Here is a 17772-nt window from a genome sequence, read left to right as displayed (position 1 = left end):
TTATGACACCAATTTCAATCTGTGAACAGAAATTGGGGAAGAGCACTCAGGTGTTTTCACTGTAATACATTAGGACACATCAAGTTGCAGTGTTGGTGATTTTTAAAAAAAAATTCTAAAGAAGCATGTGGTAAAACAAGATAAGCCAATGGGCTTTGTTAATGTGGCAAAGGAGACCAATGAGGAAACCATATGGAAGGACAATGACAGAAATACCACTGGGTACTCCTCCATGATCATAAATTGTCCTCCTTATCACTGACCTACTTCCTAATGGATTTAATTCAAAATCCTTGTCCCCGGCCATGAAACCTTGATGTTTTTGTCTGATTTTTCCCTCTGCTAAAACCTAATTTGCAACATGGTGCTTACTTATTATTTATTACTTTTTATTATATCGATATGGCACTATGGCACTATGTCACAACCTAGAGGAAAAAATAAGTGTGTTGCTGGAAAAGCACAGCATGTCAGGAAACATCCAAGGAGCAGGAGAATCGACGTTTCGGGCATAAGTCCTTCATCAGGAGTGAGGCGAGGAAGGGAGCTGAGAAAGGGATAGGTGGATGAAGGTGAGGGAGAAGGTGATAGGTCAAAGGGGGGAGTGATGGACAGGTCAGGAGGGTGGTGCTGAGTTGGAGGCTTGGAACTGGGATAATGTGAGGGGAGGGAAAATGAGGAAGCTGTTGAAATCCACATTTATCCTGTGTGGTTGCAGGGTCCCAATGCAGAATATGAGGCGTTCTTCCTCCAGGCATTGGGTGGTAATGGTTTGGCAGTGGAGGAGGCCCAGGACCTGCATGTCCTTGACGGAGTGGGAGGGGGAGTTGAAGTGTTCAGTGGTGCAGTTGGTGGGTGCGGGTGTCCCAGAGATGTTTACTGAATGGGTAGCCATGGGCACCCAAATGGGACCCAGCTATGCCTGCCTGTTTGTCAGGTACATGGAACAGTCCATCTTCTGCAGTTACAGTGGCACCACCCCTCACGTGTTCCTCCACTATATCAATCACTGTATCAGCGCCACCTCGTCCTCCCATGAGGAGGTTGAACAGTTCATCAACTTCACCAACACCTTCCACCCTGATCTCAAATGCACCTGGACCATCTTGGACACCTCTCTCCCCTTCCTGGACCTCTACATCACCATTTCCAGCAACTGACTAATCACAGACATGTATTACAAGCCCACCGACTCCCACAGCTACCTAGACTACAACTCCTCCCATCCTACCTCCTATAAAAATGCCATCCCTTATTCCCAATTCCTCCGTCTCTGCTGCATCTGTTCCCAGGATGACCAATTCCACCTCAGAAAGTCCCAGATGGCCTCCTTCTTCCAAGATGGCAACTTCCCTTCCAATGTGGTTGATGATGCCCTTCAGCGCATCTCCTCTACTTCATGCACCACCACCTTTGAACCCTACCCCTCCCAATGCAACAAGGACAGAACCCCACTGGTCCTCCCCTTCCACCTCACCAACCTCTGCATACATCACATCATCCTGCACCATGTCTGCCACCTCCAAATGGATCCCACCACCAGATATATTTCCCTCCCCACCTCTATCAGTGTTCTGAAGAGATCATTCCCTCCACGACTCCCTCATCAGGTCCATGATCCCACCAGCCCACACCCACTCCTGGCACCTTTCCCTGCCACCACAGGAAGTACAAAACCTGTGCCTACACCACTCCCCTCACCTCTGCCCAAGCCACCAAGGTATCCTTGCACATCTGTCAGAAATTTACCTGTACCTCTACCAACGTCATCCAGTGCATCCATTGCACCTGATGTAGTCTCCTTTACATCGGCGAGACAAGACGCCTTCTTGCAGATCATTTCAGAGAACATCTCTGGGACACCCACATCCATCAAATCCACCACCCTGTGGCTGAACACATCATCTCCCCCTCCCACTCCATCAAGGACATGCAGGTTCTGGGCCTCCTCCACTGCCAGACCATTACCACCCAATGCCAGGAGGAAGAATGCCTCATATTCTGCCTTTGGGACCCTGCAACCACACAAGATAAATGTGGATTCCTCATTTCCCCTCTCCCCACATTATCCCAGTCCTAAGCCTCCAACTCTGCACCGCCCTCCTGACCTGACCCTCACTCCCCTCTCTGACCTATCACCTTCTCCTTCACCATCATCCACCTATCGCTTTCTCAACTACCTTTCCCTCCAATCCCACCCCTGTCCCTTTTATCTCTCAGCTCCCCAGGCCTTATGCCCAAAACGTCGATTCACCTGCTTCCTCGGATGCTGCCTGACCTGCTGTGTTTTCCCAGCAACACACTCTGGACTATATCACAATCCCTTCACAGACACTGGGTCAAAGTCCCTAAAGCTCCATTTCTAATAGCAGGGTGAAACCTTGTTGGAAACTCCTCGCTGAGGTCCGATGCTGATCGAGAGACGCCACCTTTTTCTCTTCAGTCACCAAGAGCGTGTTCGGTGTTTTCGATTTCGAATAAACTCGTCTGGAACCCAGTTTATTTTCCTTGTGGGAAAACTCGCCCAATAACATTAGCCTGCCAACAGTCATACCGATAGCCACTGGTTTGAGAACCAAAGGGTATTTTTCATTCCATTTTTCCACACCCTCCTATTCTCAACTGTCCGCGACCTGCTCAACAGGATTCCTTTTGTTGATGGGCTGAAGTTAATGGATTCTCAAACCCATTTCACACTTTTACTTCAAAATGAATACGCAGAATATTCTTTAAAGTACACCCAATTTCAGTGACACTCCCCATGTATCCCTTTATATACATTTTTAAACAACCTGTTCAGGGATGATATTACATACTCCTGAAGCAGTTGGGGCTTAAACCCACGTCCCCTGGCGTCAAGTTAGGAGCTCTCATCGCACATGGATTCCTTTACATACCCCTGAGCGCATCAGGAACATCTTGCACTGTCGAGCCTCTTTATATAATAAAAGCCCCAAGCGACTTCAGGGGAGCGTTATCGCCAAAAGTAAACGAGGAACCACGTAAGGCGGTATTGGTTCGATCAAAGAGGTAAGTTTTCAGAAGTGTCCTAAAAATCGAGGAATATAGAAACGAGGTCCAGTAACAACCTATTTAATGGGACCCATCTCCAATGTGATAGAACGAGCGATTACCGTGTTACAGCACGTTAGAGGTGTTACAAGAATATATATATACACCAAGGAAGGGTTTTCCCTAAAAGCCTATCCTCAAAGCAAAGGTTTCATGTCATCCATCTCCTTAATCATAAATTCTGGAATATCTGACTTACACTATTGTATAGCAGAAAAATTACAATATTCTAACTCAGATAATAAAATATCTTTTTACAGCGGAATTGTATTACATCTCACTACACTAGAGGGCAGTCAGTCAATGTTTTTGTCACAAATATTACGGGAAGTGGACCCCCCAGTAGATGACGGATATATTGAACGTTTTCATGAGAAATGCAACTATACTTTTTTGAATGCACAAAATATCACAACTCGTGATAAGTATTCGATACTCGATAACAACTCATCCAACAACGCTCTAAAAGGGCAAACGAGTGTCTTTACAATGCAGAAGTTTAATCCTTTTGTACCTAAATGTCAGTTCTTACTAAATAAAACTAGGCACCTTTAATATTTGGGGACAGTAAATCATGTTGTGTAACAGATAGTCGTTACGTTCTTTTTGAATGAATTTACCACTTTTAACTGTTTCCTGTTGCTTTGAAAACGACTATTCTGCACATAGTCTGATCACGAAAAACTGGTCGCAACCTTACTTCCACCAATTGCTGTTCGAAATACATTTCAGGGAGTAATCTGCGATGAAAATGTGTGCTTGGCCGTTAAATTTAATGAACAGCGGAGCTGCACAAACCGAATGATGCTGGGATACCACCGTAGACAAGCAGGAGATCCTGAAGAAGGGTTACGCCTGAAACGCTGACTTCTTCATCTTCTGGTGCTGCCTCTCTTGCTGTGTTCTTCCAGGCTCCTGTTTGTTTACCTTGGATTCCAGCATCTGCAATTTTTTTTTCTCTAACTAAGGGATACCACCATGTTCGTCGAACTGACCTCCAGCTCATTGACTTCAGTCGGTGTGAATCATTTGGAGGAATTGAGTTGACACGTAGTTTTAGACACACCTAACCGGAATTATAGATGATGGCAGAACAGGCATGGGCAAACATAGGGCGGATCTCCTTCCTCTACACTTTGCACACTTCACCCCCGCATCTACAGCATATTTTCTAATTATATCATCTTTACAGAAACGTAATCATTTAAGAAACTTCACATTATCGAATTAATGGGTACAAATTGTACCATGGTTAAATTTCTGGTCATGTCTTTTTCCAAAACGTGTTTTCTTCCAGCCCAGTCAAACAAAAAGAACAGGGGTTATTGCCATTTAGCACACTTCTCCCTGTTCCTCTGTCTCAGTCGCATCTGGTCCGATTCTGCCAACTTCGAACCTTGGGCCCTCTGAAAGGCCCACCTTCTTCCGAGGTTTCCCCACCACTTTGGTTGATGGCCCCAGAGCTGTGCCTGACCCGTCTCCTGCACTCTCTCGTCCCTTTCCACAACTGCAATAGGGTCCCTCTGGTTCACACGGACGACCCCACCAGCTTCAACATCCAAACAAAAACAGTCGCTCAGTGGTTAGCACTGCTGCCTCACAGCACGAAGGACATGGGTTCGATTCCGTCCTCAGGTGACTGTCTATGTGGAGTTTATACATTCTCCCCGTGTCTGAGTGGGTTTCCTCCCACAATCAAAAGATGTGCAGGTTAGGTCGATTAACTATGGGAAATGCAGGGTTACAGGGATAGGGTACAGGGCTGGGTCTGGATGGGATGCTCTTCTGAAGGTCGGTATGGACTCAGTGGGCCGTATGGCCTGCTTGCACACTGTGGGGATGCTATGAATACGGATACTTATATCACCGGAAGTATTTAGAATGGTGAGATCTGAGCACAGCAATATCGATAACTAAAGCTTCAACGGAGAATACAAAATTACCAATAGAAGAAACAGAGCTACCTGAAATAGGGGAATATGAACCACCAATAATAAAGTAGTCTGTATTAATAGAGTTCAAATCCATTGTAGAGATGAAAATCAAGAACAATTCACTTCCTCTTTAAATTCAAACTGCTGGTAACAATCTTTCCAAAACTATACAACAGAAATAATTCATTATCTTTTATGTAGCACATTATAATATAACCATTAACAAATTCCATACTTTCCATTCCTTAAAAAATCCACATACATAAGTAGTTACAAAGCAATTAAAGAAAATAGTTATTTATATTCTTATAGCATAACATGCCATAACCTCATCTGGACGCTCCACATATTCATCTTACCACAAGATATCCCTCTTTGAATATATCTAATACATTTTTAGGGTATTTCTTTTTATAAAAGAATCTGACTTGGTAATTTGTGTCAACCCATTTTGTTTTGGCAACCTTTCCAACATTCCCTTCACACAGCAAGGTCAATTCCAAACTTTTCTCTGTGACAGCTTGTTGAATGAACATTATCCAAATAATGTTCTATGAGTAATTTGTTTCTCAGATTGTTCCTGACGTAGGGTTTCATTCAGAATATTACACACGTAGGCTCTCAAATCCATTGCTTCTACTAGTGCCAGTACTTCAATAGCCAATCTTCAATTAACTGTTTTCTAAAAAAAAGTCTTGACTTTCCTAGCAAGTGGATGACATTTCTTATCTTTACTCACTAAGAATATGATAAACCCTGCCTGAATAGAATGCCTATCTGGCTGGTTGGCATGTAAAATGTATCTAAAAACAAATTAACTTCATATCTTTTGAACCACTCAAGACTGGTCGAGGCTTAGATGGTGCTGCTGAAGAAATCTTGATGAATATATTGCTAAAACAGCAAAGAAATGCTTCAGGGATTGAATCTTATATTCAATCAACATGTCTCTCTTCAAATTCTGAAGCCACTAGTCTGGCTTTAGTTTTATACATGCTATCAGAAGCACTTTTTCTGTGCATATCAATCTGTACTAAAATCCTTTCTTCAATGCCTTTACTATGTTCTTCGAAACTTGCCCTTTTTGGGTTAACATCCTTCACTAACTTACCTCCAAGTTATTAGCTACCAAAATCTCTCAATCATAAGAATGTCTACTTCTCTTGCTATCACTAGTCAATTCAATGGTCCTTGAACTTGTCAAACTATGACCTACCTTGGCTGGACTGCTGCTGCAAGATCTCCTTGGCATCCATATTTAGCAATCTCTTCATCTGCCATAATCTGCTCCTGTTAACTGTTCACAGTGTCTATGCAAAGTGCACAATACCTATCGCTTTCTGATTCAGATTCTGTAAGTGTATAATCTGTGCCAATTAACCTCAAGGGATGTAGCCTAACACTTTAATTGCCAGGTTGCAAAATTACTGCTTTTCCATCACAACTCATAACCTTAGTCTTTGCCACTCTTTGAGCCCTTCTCTTGCAAGATACCGTGTTACCTGGATTGAAATTCATTTTTGATAGCCTTAAATAACATAAAGTCTTACCAAATGATTTGTGAAACCTTAACATTAATAAATGCTATTTATCCTGCATGTAGAGCATTCAGTTGCTTAGAGAAAAGTGAGATAAATGTGGCCCCTTTCCATGATGCAGAATTGTCACTCATTACCACAGCAGCCCTTAACCATTCAGCAGTAGATTTTTCATATGGACTGTGCACAGCGGTGCAGATGTTAGTTTACAACTTAGTTGGTCCACTAGATTTTATAAAATATCTAACATGATATTGCATGATTCTTTTCACAACTCCATTACTAAGGGGATTTTTTGCTGCCATATTTATTACCAACATATTCATATTTTCTCACATACCTTTAAATTGTTGTCAAACTCCCCCTTATTATCCACTAGAAACATAGCCACCACCCCAATCCAGTCCCTTTACATTTCTTCTTGATTTTGTCCACAATCATTTACTTTTCCTTTAAGCTCCTATTTCCTGATGTAATTAAGATTTCTTTAACTTTGTTACTTGTGATATTAGGTCACATTAAAGGGATACAATAATATCCAATTTGTATAAAGTGTAAAAACATTAATTTACCAAAAAGAACATTTTTTCTGGTGTTCAATTTCCAGCTTAATTTGAGCCTTTTACAGGGATGTCCTGTTCAATAGTAGAAGTATACAAATCTTTCTAATAATATGGTTTAACTCTGATTTAGATAGAATTATTATGCTTTTCATTGGCTTTACTGTGTTGTCACCAACAAACCTGAAATGTGGATTTCTCAAACTCCATAGCCTTCATTCAGTCCTTATTATGTAGCTAATCTAGGCAACATTTTCACCAAACAATTCCATCATCAAACACAGCACAATTGAATACATCTATAACTGGAACATTCATTGCAGTTGTCACCATCTTCTCCTCCAAGCCTAAAGTGTTACGCACAATTTGAAAACACCTTGATGTTCTGTTAGGGACAACTGATTTCATTATGGCATTTAGAGTCACATCTGAAACACCTGCTGACAATTTCTCAGATGTTCCTCATTTCTGTTACAGTTCCCCAAGTCCTGTTGTCTGCCATAACTACCGAAGGTGTCTATCATCACTCATTTTGATGATGATCCATTTTTCAAATTGATAACTGCACCCTATATTTTGGAAGTGTTTAAATACTGCTACCATCAATTCCACCATTTTATAATCCTGCTGAATCTTCCATTTATGCCATGAGAGTTGCGGGAAATTACTATTTAATCTTACAGGCTTCCAACACTTGTTCCATAAGCATTTTCTTTCTGAATGTCTAAATCCAGTTAACACAAGCAGTCCATCGACTTAACAGCAAACACTGAATTAGGAGTACAAAGTAGACTTTTGCAATGTTGCAACTTGTTAAATTCCATTATATATTCTTCATTGGAATATTCATCTGACTTTCTAAATTATGTCAAAGTCTAACTATATCTCATATTTGGATTCAAAAGGTCAGAAAATCCCTACAGTGTGGAAACAGGCCATTTGGCCCACAAAATTCACATCAACTATCTGAAAAGCATCCCACCTAGAGCCACATCCTACTCTACCCCTTAAACCTGCACTTCCTAGGGCTAATCCATATAACCAGCATGTCCTTGGACATTAAGGGCAATTTAGCATCACTATTCCACCTAACCTGTACATCATTGGACTGTGGGAGGAAACCAGAGCACTTGGAATAATGTGCAAACTCCACATAGACAGTAACCCAAGGCTGGAATTGAACACAGGTCCTTGGTGCTGTGAGGCAGCAGTGCGAACCACTGAGCCACTGTGCCACCATCTGTGTATACATTTTGTCCACCATTTTTAATGCAATTCCAAACCTTCCTTAGTGTCCAAATTTACAGTCCCTACCTTTACGAATACTTACCATTGAATCTTGCTTCCAGTGGGAAATGACAGTTCCAAGGCTACCTTGGATTCTTCTTGCTGAAGATGCAATCTGAGTCCACATATCCACTTCATTTTTTTTCCACTGATTTTAACAATCAGCTTCACAGAACATCAATGGAAAATTATATCCCAACATTTTGCACTTAGTTTGAGCAATATGTCCCCAGTGCAACTCAAAGTCTTAGCATCAAATCTCCACCTTTGGGTAATCATCTTTACCACAACAGTTTGTAGAATCCAAGCCAGTTAGGGAGCTTGAAATTAATATACCTTTATCTTTGTATTTGTGGTGAAACTTATTCAGACTGATCCTATATTCAGTAACATGTTAAACCGATTCATAGCCACCATCTGTTTGGTTCTGTTAAATCAGTTCATAAAAAATCTAAATTTAATATTTTGATTAATCACACATTAATATTCAGAAACCCCAACAATAATATGATAATAACAGAAAAGACAGAACTTCCATTCGCAGAGAACTCAGAATCAAAAGTCAGAAATTAATCAGAACCATCAATTATAAAGAGATCAATAGTACTAGAAATGGAATAATCAGAACCTGCAAAAGAGAAGGAATCAAAATCACAAAAAAAGGAATATTTATCAATAATAACAGAGGAATCAGAACCTCAAGTAATAATAGAGGAATCTGAACCACTGATAATAGAAGAATCAGAATGACCAATAAGGAATCAGAACCATCAATTACAAAGGTATCAGGTGTAAAAAAGGAGCATTAAAGGTTCTGTTCACTCTGAGAGCTGGCTCTGAAGGAGCTGGATCAGTGTCAAGGAACATCCACGTGTTAAAAAAACAAAGGTATCAGGATATCCGAATCACCAATAATACAGGAATAAAATTCTCTCATAGAAGAATGAAAAGCACCAATATTTCAGATATCGAAGGTGGAGATTATAGAAAGGACACCAAAAACGATTAAACAATCAACGATGTATTTGCGCAAAATCTCCTCAAACTTGTGCTTCACCACATCTTCACTAGGTGTCATTATTTCCATCTGCAGCAGAGCTGTTTCTTTTTAAAGATATTCTTGTCGATCTTTCTCCCAGATTTGATGTGCTGCCTGTGATTTGGAATAGTATTTTGCAGCACATTCGCACATTGTTTTGGGGAACTTTCAGATTTCAGTGTTGGACAACCAATTTAAGCATCGTGTTTTTAGTTACAAAGATATATGAGAAATATAAGTGACCGGTTTAGGAGAAACCTGGCGTGTTTTGTTAACTATAAACAAAGCATCTTTTGTTTTACACCTGAGATACACTTTGGTTCGAGTTGAACTTTGGTGGGACTGCTGTCTAAATATATCTGAAACTGTTTGATCCTTTTCAAGGACTTGGTTTCATTTTATTCAGTTTTTTTTAAAAAAAATTCTTTTATCGACGCAGTGATAAAATGATATGAAGATTCTGAATTTGTTACGTGTTGCTTCAGGCTGCAATGCTAGCGTAAAACAATAAATGAGCAATGATTATTCCCAGATTCGGGAGTAGTTTATCGAACGCAATAAAAGAGTCCAACTACTGTAATACACCAACATCCAAAAGCTTTTGTCATCTCGTAAACTTGTGGGACTTTGCAACAAACATGTTGTTTTCTGTATTCCAATAATACGTCGAGGTATTTTGGCGAAGGGAACTGTTTAAAAGTATTATATATTATATAATAGTTCGAGCTAAAAATTGGGAGAGAGAAATCAAAGTGTCAAAGTGAAATAAATGCTTTCTTTTTTTTAAATGGGGCGTCACTCTGTTCCACAAAATTGCTCAGTCTAAAGCTTTCCATTTAGGCTAACTGTCTATCGCATGAATGGTACTGACTGCCTATTCTCTTCCACTGCCACTTGTAGACACTACACTGAAAGTCTAAGTGTCTGGGTCTCCGCCGCCTGATATTTTCGGCAGCGGGACAAGTTGCACATTCTAAAGGCTTTTGTACTAAAAATCTGTAGCTACAAACTCGAAACAGAAAAAAAAGTGCTATTTTGTACGGTCTGAGACACGCATTACAGTCACGGGGCTGTATATTGAGGGACTGGTTAAAGCTTCAGAAATTAGGCTAGCGTTGAATGTTATTTTGCCATTTTGTGTCGGAAAGTGATCGATCGCTTTGCATACTGCTGTCTTCGCAACCGTCTCGCTGAAAGGACAAACTGCACGCATCAACATCGATTTCCTTTCTCTCTCTCTCCCTCTCTCTCTCTGTGCAGTCAATATCGCTCCTTGTGCAAATGGTTGTTTAGAGCACGCTCTCAAATCATCTCGGTGATATTTATTGACGTTACTTAGCTTCTCTCTTTTTTTAGAGACAGGGACTGTTCTAGTAACTGTACACTTTGAAAGAAGTTTTCAGTTTCCAACTCAAGATCATTTCAACTTTCAGACCTCCCACACCACCACCACCACCACCACCCCACCCCCCACCCCCACAACCACACACAACCCCGCCATTCGCCAGTTTTACAACGCTCGATCCGAATATACAATTTAAGTTGTTAGAGAATTAGCCGTTCTCTTTCGCATGGGTTAGTCGGCACTTGCAGAAGTGGCTATTTGTGTTGGGCAATGAAAGCAATACAGGGGGCGTTCCTACTCGAGAACAGGGACACAAGTGCGCGCTCACACACACAAAAAGACCAGGATCGGTTATGTTTACATAAATGGGTCTCCCACAACGGGATGGGGGAGAAAAGACAAAGTGGAACTTTATCAAACGTTTAATTCTGGCTCCTTCATTGAGCGGCGAAAAGTGCAAAAATCGCTGCTACAGCTGCTGTCTGCATGTAGGCGCTACATTGCACCGCTCAGACGTTAGGGATTCCTGTACCTTCCCCCAAAAGCACTCCCCTGCAACCCCACTTCGGGTTCCTTTCTTCTTGACATACAATATGAAGGTCCTTAGCTGCTCCCTCCCAAAAAGAGATAAATCAATTTTGCAATTACAACGAATTAGAGGTTTAAAATCGACACGTATTCTCTGTAACAGGTGTACGCGTGGTACCTCAACGCCGCCAGACTTTGCAAGCGACTAGAAAAGTTGGCCAGTGCGAGAGAGTGATGAAAGTGAAAGGAATGGATGGATTTATTTTTTTGGCGGGGGAAGTGTGTGTGTGTGTTTGTGCATGGAAGAAGAGCTTGGGAGAATAAACCTAAGATCGGCATCCGCGCGAGCTTAAATCTGAGACCCCCCCCCCCCCCCCCACCCCCGAAAGAGAGCGCGAATGTCCGCACCCGTTTGCAAGTAAACCTCCGCGAGTGATATTGATGTGGATGCATGGAGCGTGGTTGCTGTGCGCGAACATCGCTGCAGCTCTGAGCTGAGAGAGTGAAGGGCTGGGGGAGGCGGGGAGGCATTGGCAGGCGGGGTGGGGTAGGGAGGGAGGGAGGGTGGTGAGCTATTGCTATGGAAATGAGGGGCAGCGCGTGCTCCCGGGGGCCGGCCGGCCGGCCGCAGCGGCGGCAGCGAGCAGCTGAAAAGCTCCCATTTGTTTATTTAGAGCGGGGCCGGCACGCGCCGGGCGCACGAATGGAGGGGGGCGACGCGCGTGGAATGTCAATGGGAGAGCGAGGGAGGGAGGGAGGGGGCGCGAGCGAGAGGCAAGGCAGCGAATCGGAGAGAGGGTTGTTGCTGGGGGAGGGGAGGGGCTTCGTCCGGAGCGTGCATCCTCCAGGAGGGGTGGGGGACGGGAGGGTAGGGAGGCGCGTGTTGAAAAGGGCGAGTGCCTGCAAAGTTTGCAGCAGATCGGCTCCCGGAGAGGTGCGGGTCAGGACCTGCTCCTTGCGGGGAAAGCGCGAGCCCCACGCGAACGCCACGAGCGCTGCACACCGCCAACTGCCAACCACCACATCTTGCCCACCTTTCCCCTTTCCTCTTCGCCGTTGTTGCCGCTTGCATTTAACACTCTATTCCCTCCAGAACACCGCTCCCCCGCCCCCCCCCCCAACCCACCCACATCCCACCCCCCTACCCCCCGCCTCACATCTTTCCCCCACCCCACCCCCCCCCCCCCACTTCGACCTCATCCCGCGGGTCCATGGAGCGGACGGCGGCCTCGCAGCTCATGCCGTCCTCCTGTCAGTACCTGCTGGAGAGCCGGCCGCTCCCTTACAACAGCGACGGCGGCTCCCCGGCTTCGTCCCCGGACAGCGGCGGCGGCACCACAAACGGAGGCGGGGGCAAAGGCGTCGCCAAGCCGGTGAAGCGGCCGAGGTCGAGCTCGCCCGAGCTGCTGCGCTGCAAGCGGCGCCTGAGCTTCACGGGTCTGGGCTACTCGCTGCCGCAGCAGCAGCCCGCGGCGGTCGCGCGGCGCAACGAGCGCGAGCGGAACCGGGTCAAGCTGGTCAACCTGGGCTTCCAGACCCTGCGGCAGCACGTGCCGAACGGCGCGGCCAACAAGAAGATGAGCAAGGTGGAGACGCTGCGCTCGGCCGTCGAGTACATCCGAGCGCTGCAGCAGCTGCTGGACGAGCACGACGCCGTGTCGGCCGCCTTCCAGTGCGGCCTGCCCTCGCCCACCCTGTCCCCCAGCTACTCCACCGACCTCAACTCCATCCCCGCGTCGCCGCTCTCCACCTACTCCTCGGATGAAGGAAGTTACGAGGCCCTGAGCCCCGAGGAGCAGGAACTTCTCGACTTCACCAGCTGGTTTGACAGGTACTGAGGCAGGTAAGGCGATTGACTGATTGCTGACTTGTCAATACATTGCATTGCTTTTTTAAGTGGAGTTTGATAGGGGAGGGAGTTGCAATGGTAGATCGCTTTTTAAAACTTTACTTTTTTAAATACAAAAGTGCAATCTGTGCATCCATGTGTTGAGTGACACACCTCTTCCTCGCATTTCTGTTGCAGATGTTTGAAGGGAAGCATACCAATACCTCTGCGTCACCATTACTGTCTAACAAGACATCAGAGCAAAGGAGAGAAGGATGGCGCGTTTCTGTTTACCAAGAGTTTCGTTTCACTGCCAGCTTCCTGAGTGCTGAACACCGGGGACCACAGACTACTCAGGAAAACACATTTTGAAGATGCTTCCAAGAGAAAGCCACGAACAATTATAACTGAAGTGCAATTATGTAAATAGCTCTCCCCCGTGAATGGAGGGGACCATGGAGAGCGGACTGACAGGGTACAGTCCTTGCGATGCTTGTCTGAAAGGGGTATTCTACAATTTTTTGTGTAGCTAAAATAGCTGTTAAAGGGTGTGGTATTAAAAGGGAATGTCTGAGTGGCATAAAAGACATCCGTCTGTCACATACGTATATACCCTGTCGCCTTTGGGAGTCAATTTATAGAAAACTAACTTTATACTGGGGTTTAGAGTGGAGAACAAAACTACTTGATGCTTCCGTACTTTGAAATACTTTTTTTCATTCCAATTGATGTAAACATTTCTATTTTGTATCTATTCTTACTACAAGGATTATATGAAGACTTATTTTTGTATATAAATGAAAGCAGAATAAAAACGAGCAGTCCAATAAAATCAAGATCATTAACATGACTTACTCCAACACTGCCACTAGCACAGTGTCAAAGAGTGCAAGAACAAAACAATCCTTTTCTCCATTTAAAAAAAGAAATCTCATTGTCAATGATGCTTATCTATGGTGTGCCTTGCATTTCATTTATTGTAATCTTGTTCTGCAGAGTTACCCTCCCCCAATCCTTTCCGGTCTGATTGAAGGTTGTTTTGAAGCATGGGAAACACCATGTATGTGCACTTGCTGTGGTTACCTTGTTTGTTTTTACTAAACTTGTATATAAACAATTTTTTAAAAAAGTATATTTTATGTGAAATAGTCTATAAATAAAGATTTTCTATTTATACATTACTTGCTGTTTTTCGTTTGGTGTAAATAACACTTGCTGTTTTCATTTAAAACTGCACTAATGAGTGAAATAGTTGTCATTGGGAGATTATATGGTAGAAGGAAGACAATGTATATAATTTGATAGGTGGGAATGATGCCAAAGGGAAGATGATTGGGGTAGAAAGAATAAATTAACAGACGCAGGTTGGTGATTCTGGCAATTTGGTAAGTAGCGTGGAATACAACAAAGTATTCGAGGACGCTTATACCTTGATGGCTATGTTAAACTGATGCCAAAAACATAAACCTCTAATATAAAATTTGCATAGAGGCCAAGTGATCAATGCGATCATCACATTGCAATTTTTTGTAAATGTTTAGTAGCTCACGTATTTGCAATCAAGAGAGAAGTACAACCATAGCAATGGCCTAAACATATGCAAATTGTTACCTAATTTCGAGTTTGCTTCTTATGTATTCATTGAAAGGATAATCGCTTATATGCAAATTAGATCCAGACACATTCACCATCGTATTGATAGCAAATATGCATTTCGAATTAAGTCAGATCAACTACAATGGGATACTTTATCAAGTTAACACAGGCTATCCTTTCAAATTTCTTGCTTTTGCACTTTGATTCTTACATGTAACGAACAGCAAAAATGATGCGGATTATAGTCTTGAAGCTCACAATTTTCAGCCGGCAGTTTACGTTCTGCTCGTTTGTCACGATGTCCGCTAAACTTCGTGTTTAATCAACCTGCTCAGACATGCCATGGCACACCTCTGAAACAAGTACGTGAACCCAGATTTTTTTAACTCGGAGATAGGGATATTACCACTGCATTAGTGGTGCTGGAAGAGCACAGCAGTTCAGGCAGCATCCATATTACCACTGCAGCCTAAAAAAACCCTTTAAATAACGTGTGCCCTTGTACATTGTAGCGCAGAGCTCACACCTATTAGCCTAAACCATATACTGATAGAATCACACTTCGCTCTCAGCTGACTGCAGTTTGGAAAAGTTTGAACGTATTCTTGTCTGTAAGAAGAATGTGAGCACGCCCACTTAAATTAGTGGATTGAGTTCCACTTAAACAAGTATATGACACTTGTTAGAGCTCAGCTGGAATATTGTGTACATTTCTGGGTGCCACATTATAGGAAGAATGTGAATGTACTGAAGACAGAACAGGTTTACAAGAATGGTTCCAGGGATGAGGAACCTGAAGTATGAAAAGAGATCGAAGAAGTTGGGACTGTTCTCCTTGAAGAGAGGAAAGCTAAGAGGAGATCTGGTAGAGGTTTTCAAAGTCATGAACCGGCTGGATAAGGTAGACAGGGAGAAACTTTTCACGCTCCTAAAAGTTTCAAGAACAAGAGGGTATAGATTTAAATGATTTTCAAAAGGAAGGGCAAAGTGAGGAGAAACTTTTTCATTCAGCGAACACTTGGATCTGGAATGCACTGCTTGGAAATGTGGAGGCAGATTCAACTGAAACATTCAACAGGACATTGAACAATTATTTGGATAGAAATAGTGTGCAAGGGTATGTGTAAATAACAAGAGATTGGCACTAGATGTTCCTTTAATGAGTCGATTGACCGATGACTTCCTCCTGCACCGTAGTAATTCTGTGACTCTGAAATTATTGCGCACGATTGGTTCTTAACACTCAATGTGTCTGCTTCATGATAACTAAACTGTCCGATTTTATCTTGAAAATAGGGGGAAAATATCCATTCAGGGCGAAAGTTCAGTTTGGCATGCAACGTCAGAAGATAAGAACTGTTGATCTTCTGTTTTCTTTCTGAAGGTAGCTTCCATGTTGAGTGTTAACCAGCATCCGCAGTGAGTTGTAAACAAGTGATTTAACTAGTTTCAGTTCAAGGTAATGTGTAAACCGGTGAGAGAAGGGGGGAGATGTGACATCCATCTCTGTGAAATGGAAGATTTGCATAACACACTAATAATTAATTTGTTCTATTCCTTATTTATTTGTGATAAGACAAAGTAAATAGAGTAATCAATAGTGAAAATCAAACGTCTCCATGGATTGTCTAAAGTGAGAATTCTGGGATGGGGCTGTTCATAGGGTCGCTAGGGACTGCGTGCACCGGCGCTGAGGACTGTACACTATTACTGACAACATTCACAGCAATAATTCAACAACTAGTATTTACACAGAGAAGGAAAATTCCCAAGACGCTTCAGAGGAGCGTGATGAATAACGAGAGTAGGGAATCCAAACAATGTTCAGATGGGCCAATGAAATTAATGCATATACATTTGGCACTCATCAGCTATGCAGCAGAAAGTAAACCAACTCAGCAGTATTTCAGCAAAAAAAAACTCAAATCAATAGATCACTTGCCCCGAGCTCTGATGGGATTGGTACTTCAACGAGACCGAGCAGGGTTCATTTACCAATTCACTTGCAATGTTGTGTCTAAAACTCTTTTCATTCCACAAAGCGCTGCAAACTTTTGCCAACTTGTCCTGATTTCAATATTAAACAAACAACGATGCCAAAGGCAAAATGATGCATATTTGGTAATCTACAGTACCACAACGCTGGCAGAATGGCATTATAGAAATACGACAGCTTTGGGGGGTGGCAAATGATAATATCCGTGAAGACGTCTGAACGATGTGAGAACACCATCCAAACCGCTGGTTACTGAAATGTCAGCGTTCTTTCCAAAGTGTTTCGTGGCCCTAATGAATTGCACCTCCGGCACACTTTGTATAGTAGGACGAGGTCTAGGACAAAAAATCTCCAAGACAAAGAGAGTGAGAGAGAAAAGGAGGGTTTGGAGTTGGCTATTGTCTGGGACCATTGCAAAGGCTCTTTCATCTCATTCTTCATATTGTGTGGCATCGTCATTATGATTGTAAATAAACATTGAGGCTCGGGACAGGAACACACACGCAAAGTGCTGCTTTCACTGTCACCTGTCGGGAAAACTCTGGCTGGTCTGGGGAGGGAGGATAGGATCTGTCTCCCTGGGAGCCCTGGCTGGAGTCAATGGGGCAGCTGGAGGGCGGCCACGCGTCCGCTGTCACTCACGCCGCTCCCGGACAGCGCATTGGCCGGCGGCGCACGTCCGCCCGCTCGGCCTCTCCTCACCTCCCCACCCCCCTCCCCGCCCCGCCTCGAGCCACAATGAGCTGAAAGCCGTGATTAATGAGGGCAATTACTCATCGGCTGCCGCGGGACAAACGGCCCTGTGATTTCGCCCCACCGGCGTCCCGCAGCGCACTCCAAAGAATGGGATGCGTTCGCTGCTTCGCTGCCCTGCACACACACACAAAGCAAAAATCTTGGTCTTGCTGGGTAGTGCGAGCACTTCTCGGGTTTTGATGTTTACACGGTGTGATTTCCTGGGGTCAAATGCTGTGAACCTTCTTACCTACTCGGGGCCCAGTCTCTCCCGGTCTTAACTCCCTGCCCAGCTCCTTTAAGTGTGTTCAACC

At 43.6% G+C, this 17772-nt stretch overlaps 1 protein-coding gene and 1 long non-coding RNA gene across 3 annotated transcripts in view; one reads left to right on the top strand and one right to left on the bottom strand.

Annotated features, from left to right (window-relative positions):
* LOC140493513 (uncharacterized) overlaps positions 1-12821 on the bottom strand; it is a 151581-nt gene extending 138760 nt beyond the window's left edge. Inside the window, exon 1 of one of the 2 annotated variants that reach the window (XR_011963700.1) lies at positions 12563-12821. This is a non-coding gene — a long non-coding RNA (uncharacterized lncRNA). The remainder of the gene's footprint in view (positions 1-12562) is intronic. The other variant, XR_011963699.1, reaches the window with a different exon arrangement.
* On the top strand, positions 12490-14312 carry LOC140493512 (achaete-scute homolog 1-like). Its single transcript, XM_072592021.1, has 2 exons — positions 12490-13146; positions 13330-14312. Exon 1 carries the CDS (start codon positions 12515-12517, stop codon positions 13139-13141), a length of 627 nt encoding a protein of 208 aa, XP_072448122.1. The 5' UTR covers positions 12490-12514; the 3' UTR covers positions 13142-13146; positions 13330-14312.
* Positions 14313-17772: the final 3460 nt, after the last annotated feature.

Source organism: Chiloscyllium punctatum, chromosome 22, assembly GCF_047496795.1.
Source record: "Chiloscyllium punctatum isolate Juve2018m chromosome 22, sChiPun1.3, whole genome shotgun sequence".
NCBI lineage: Eukaryota > Metazoa > Chordata > Chondrichthyes > Orectolobiformes > Hemiscylliidae > Chiloscyllium > Chiloscyllium punctatum.
The sequence above is the reverse complement of the archived record's forward strand: the minus strand, read 5'-3'. Positions and strand labels throughout refer to the sequence as shown.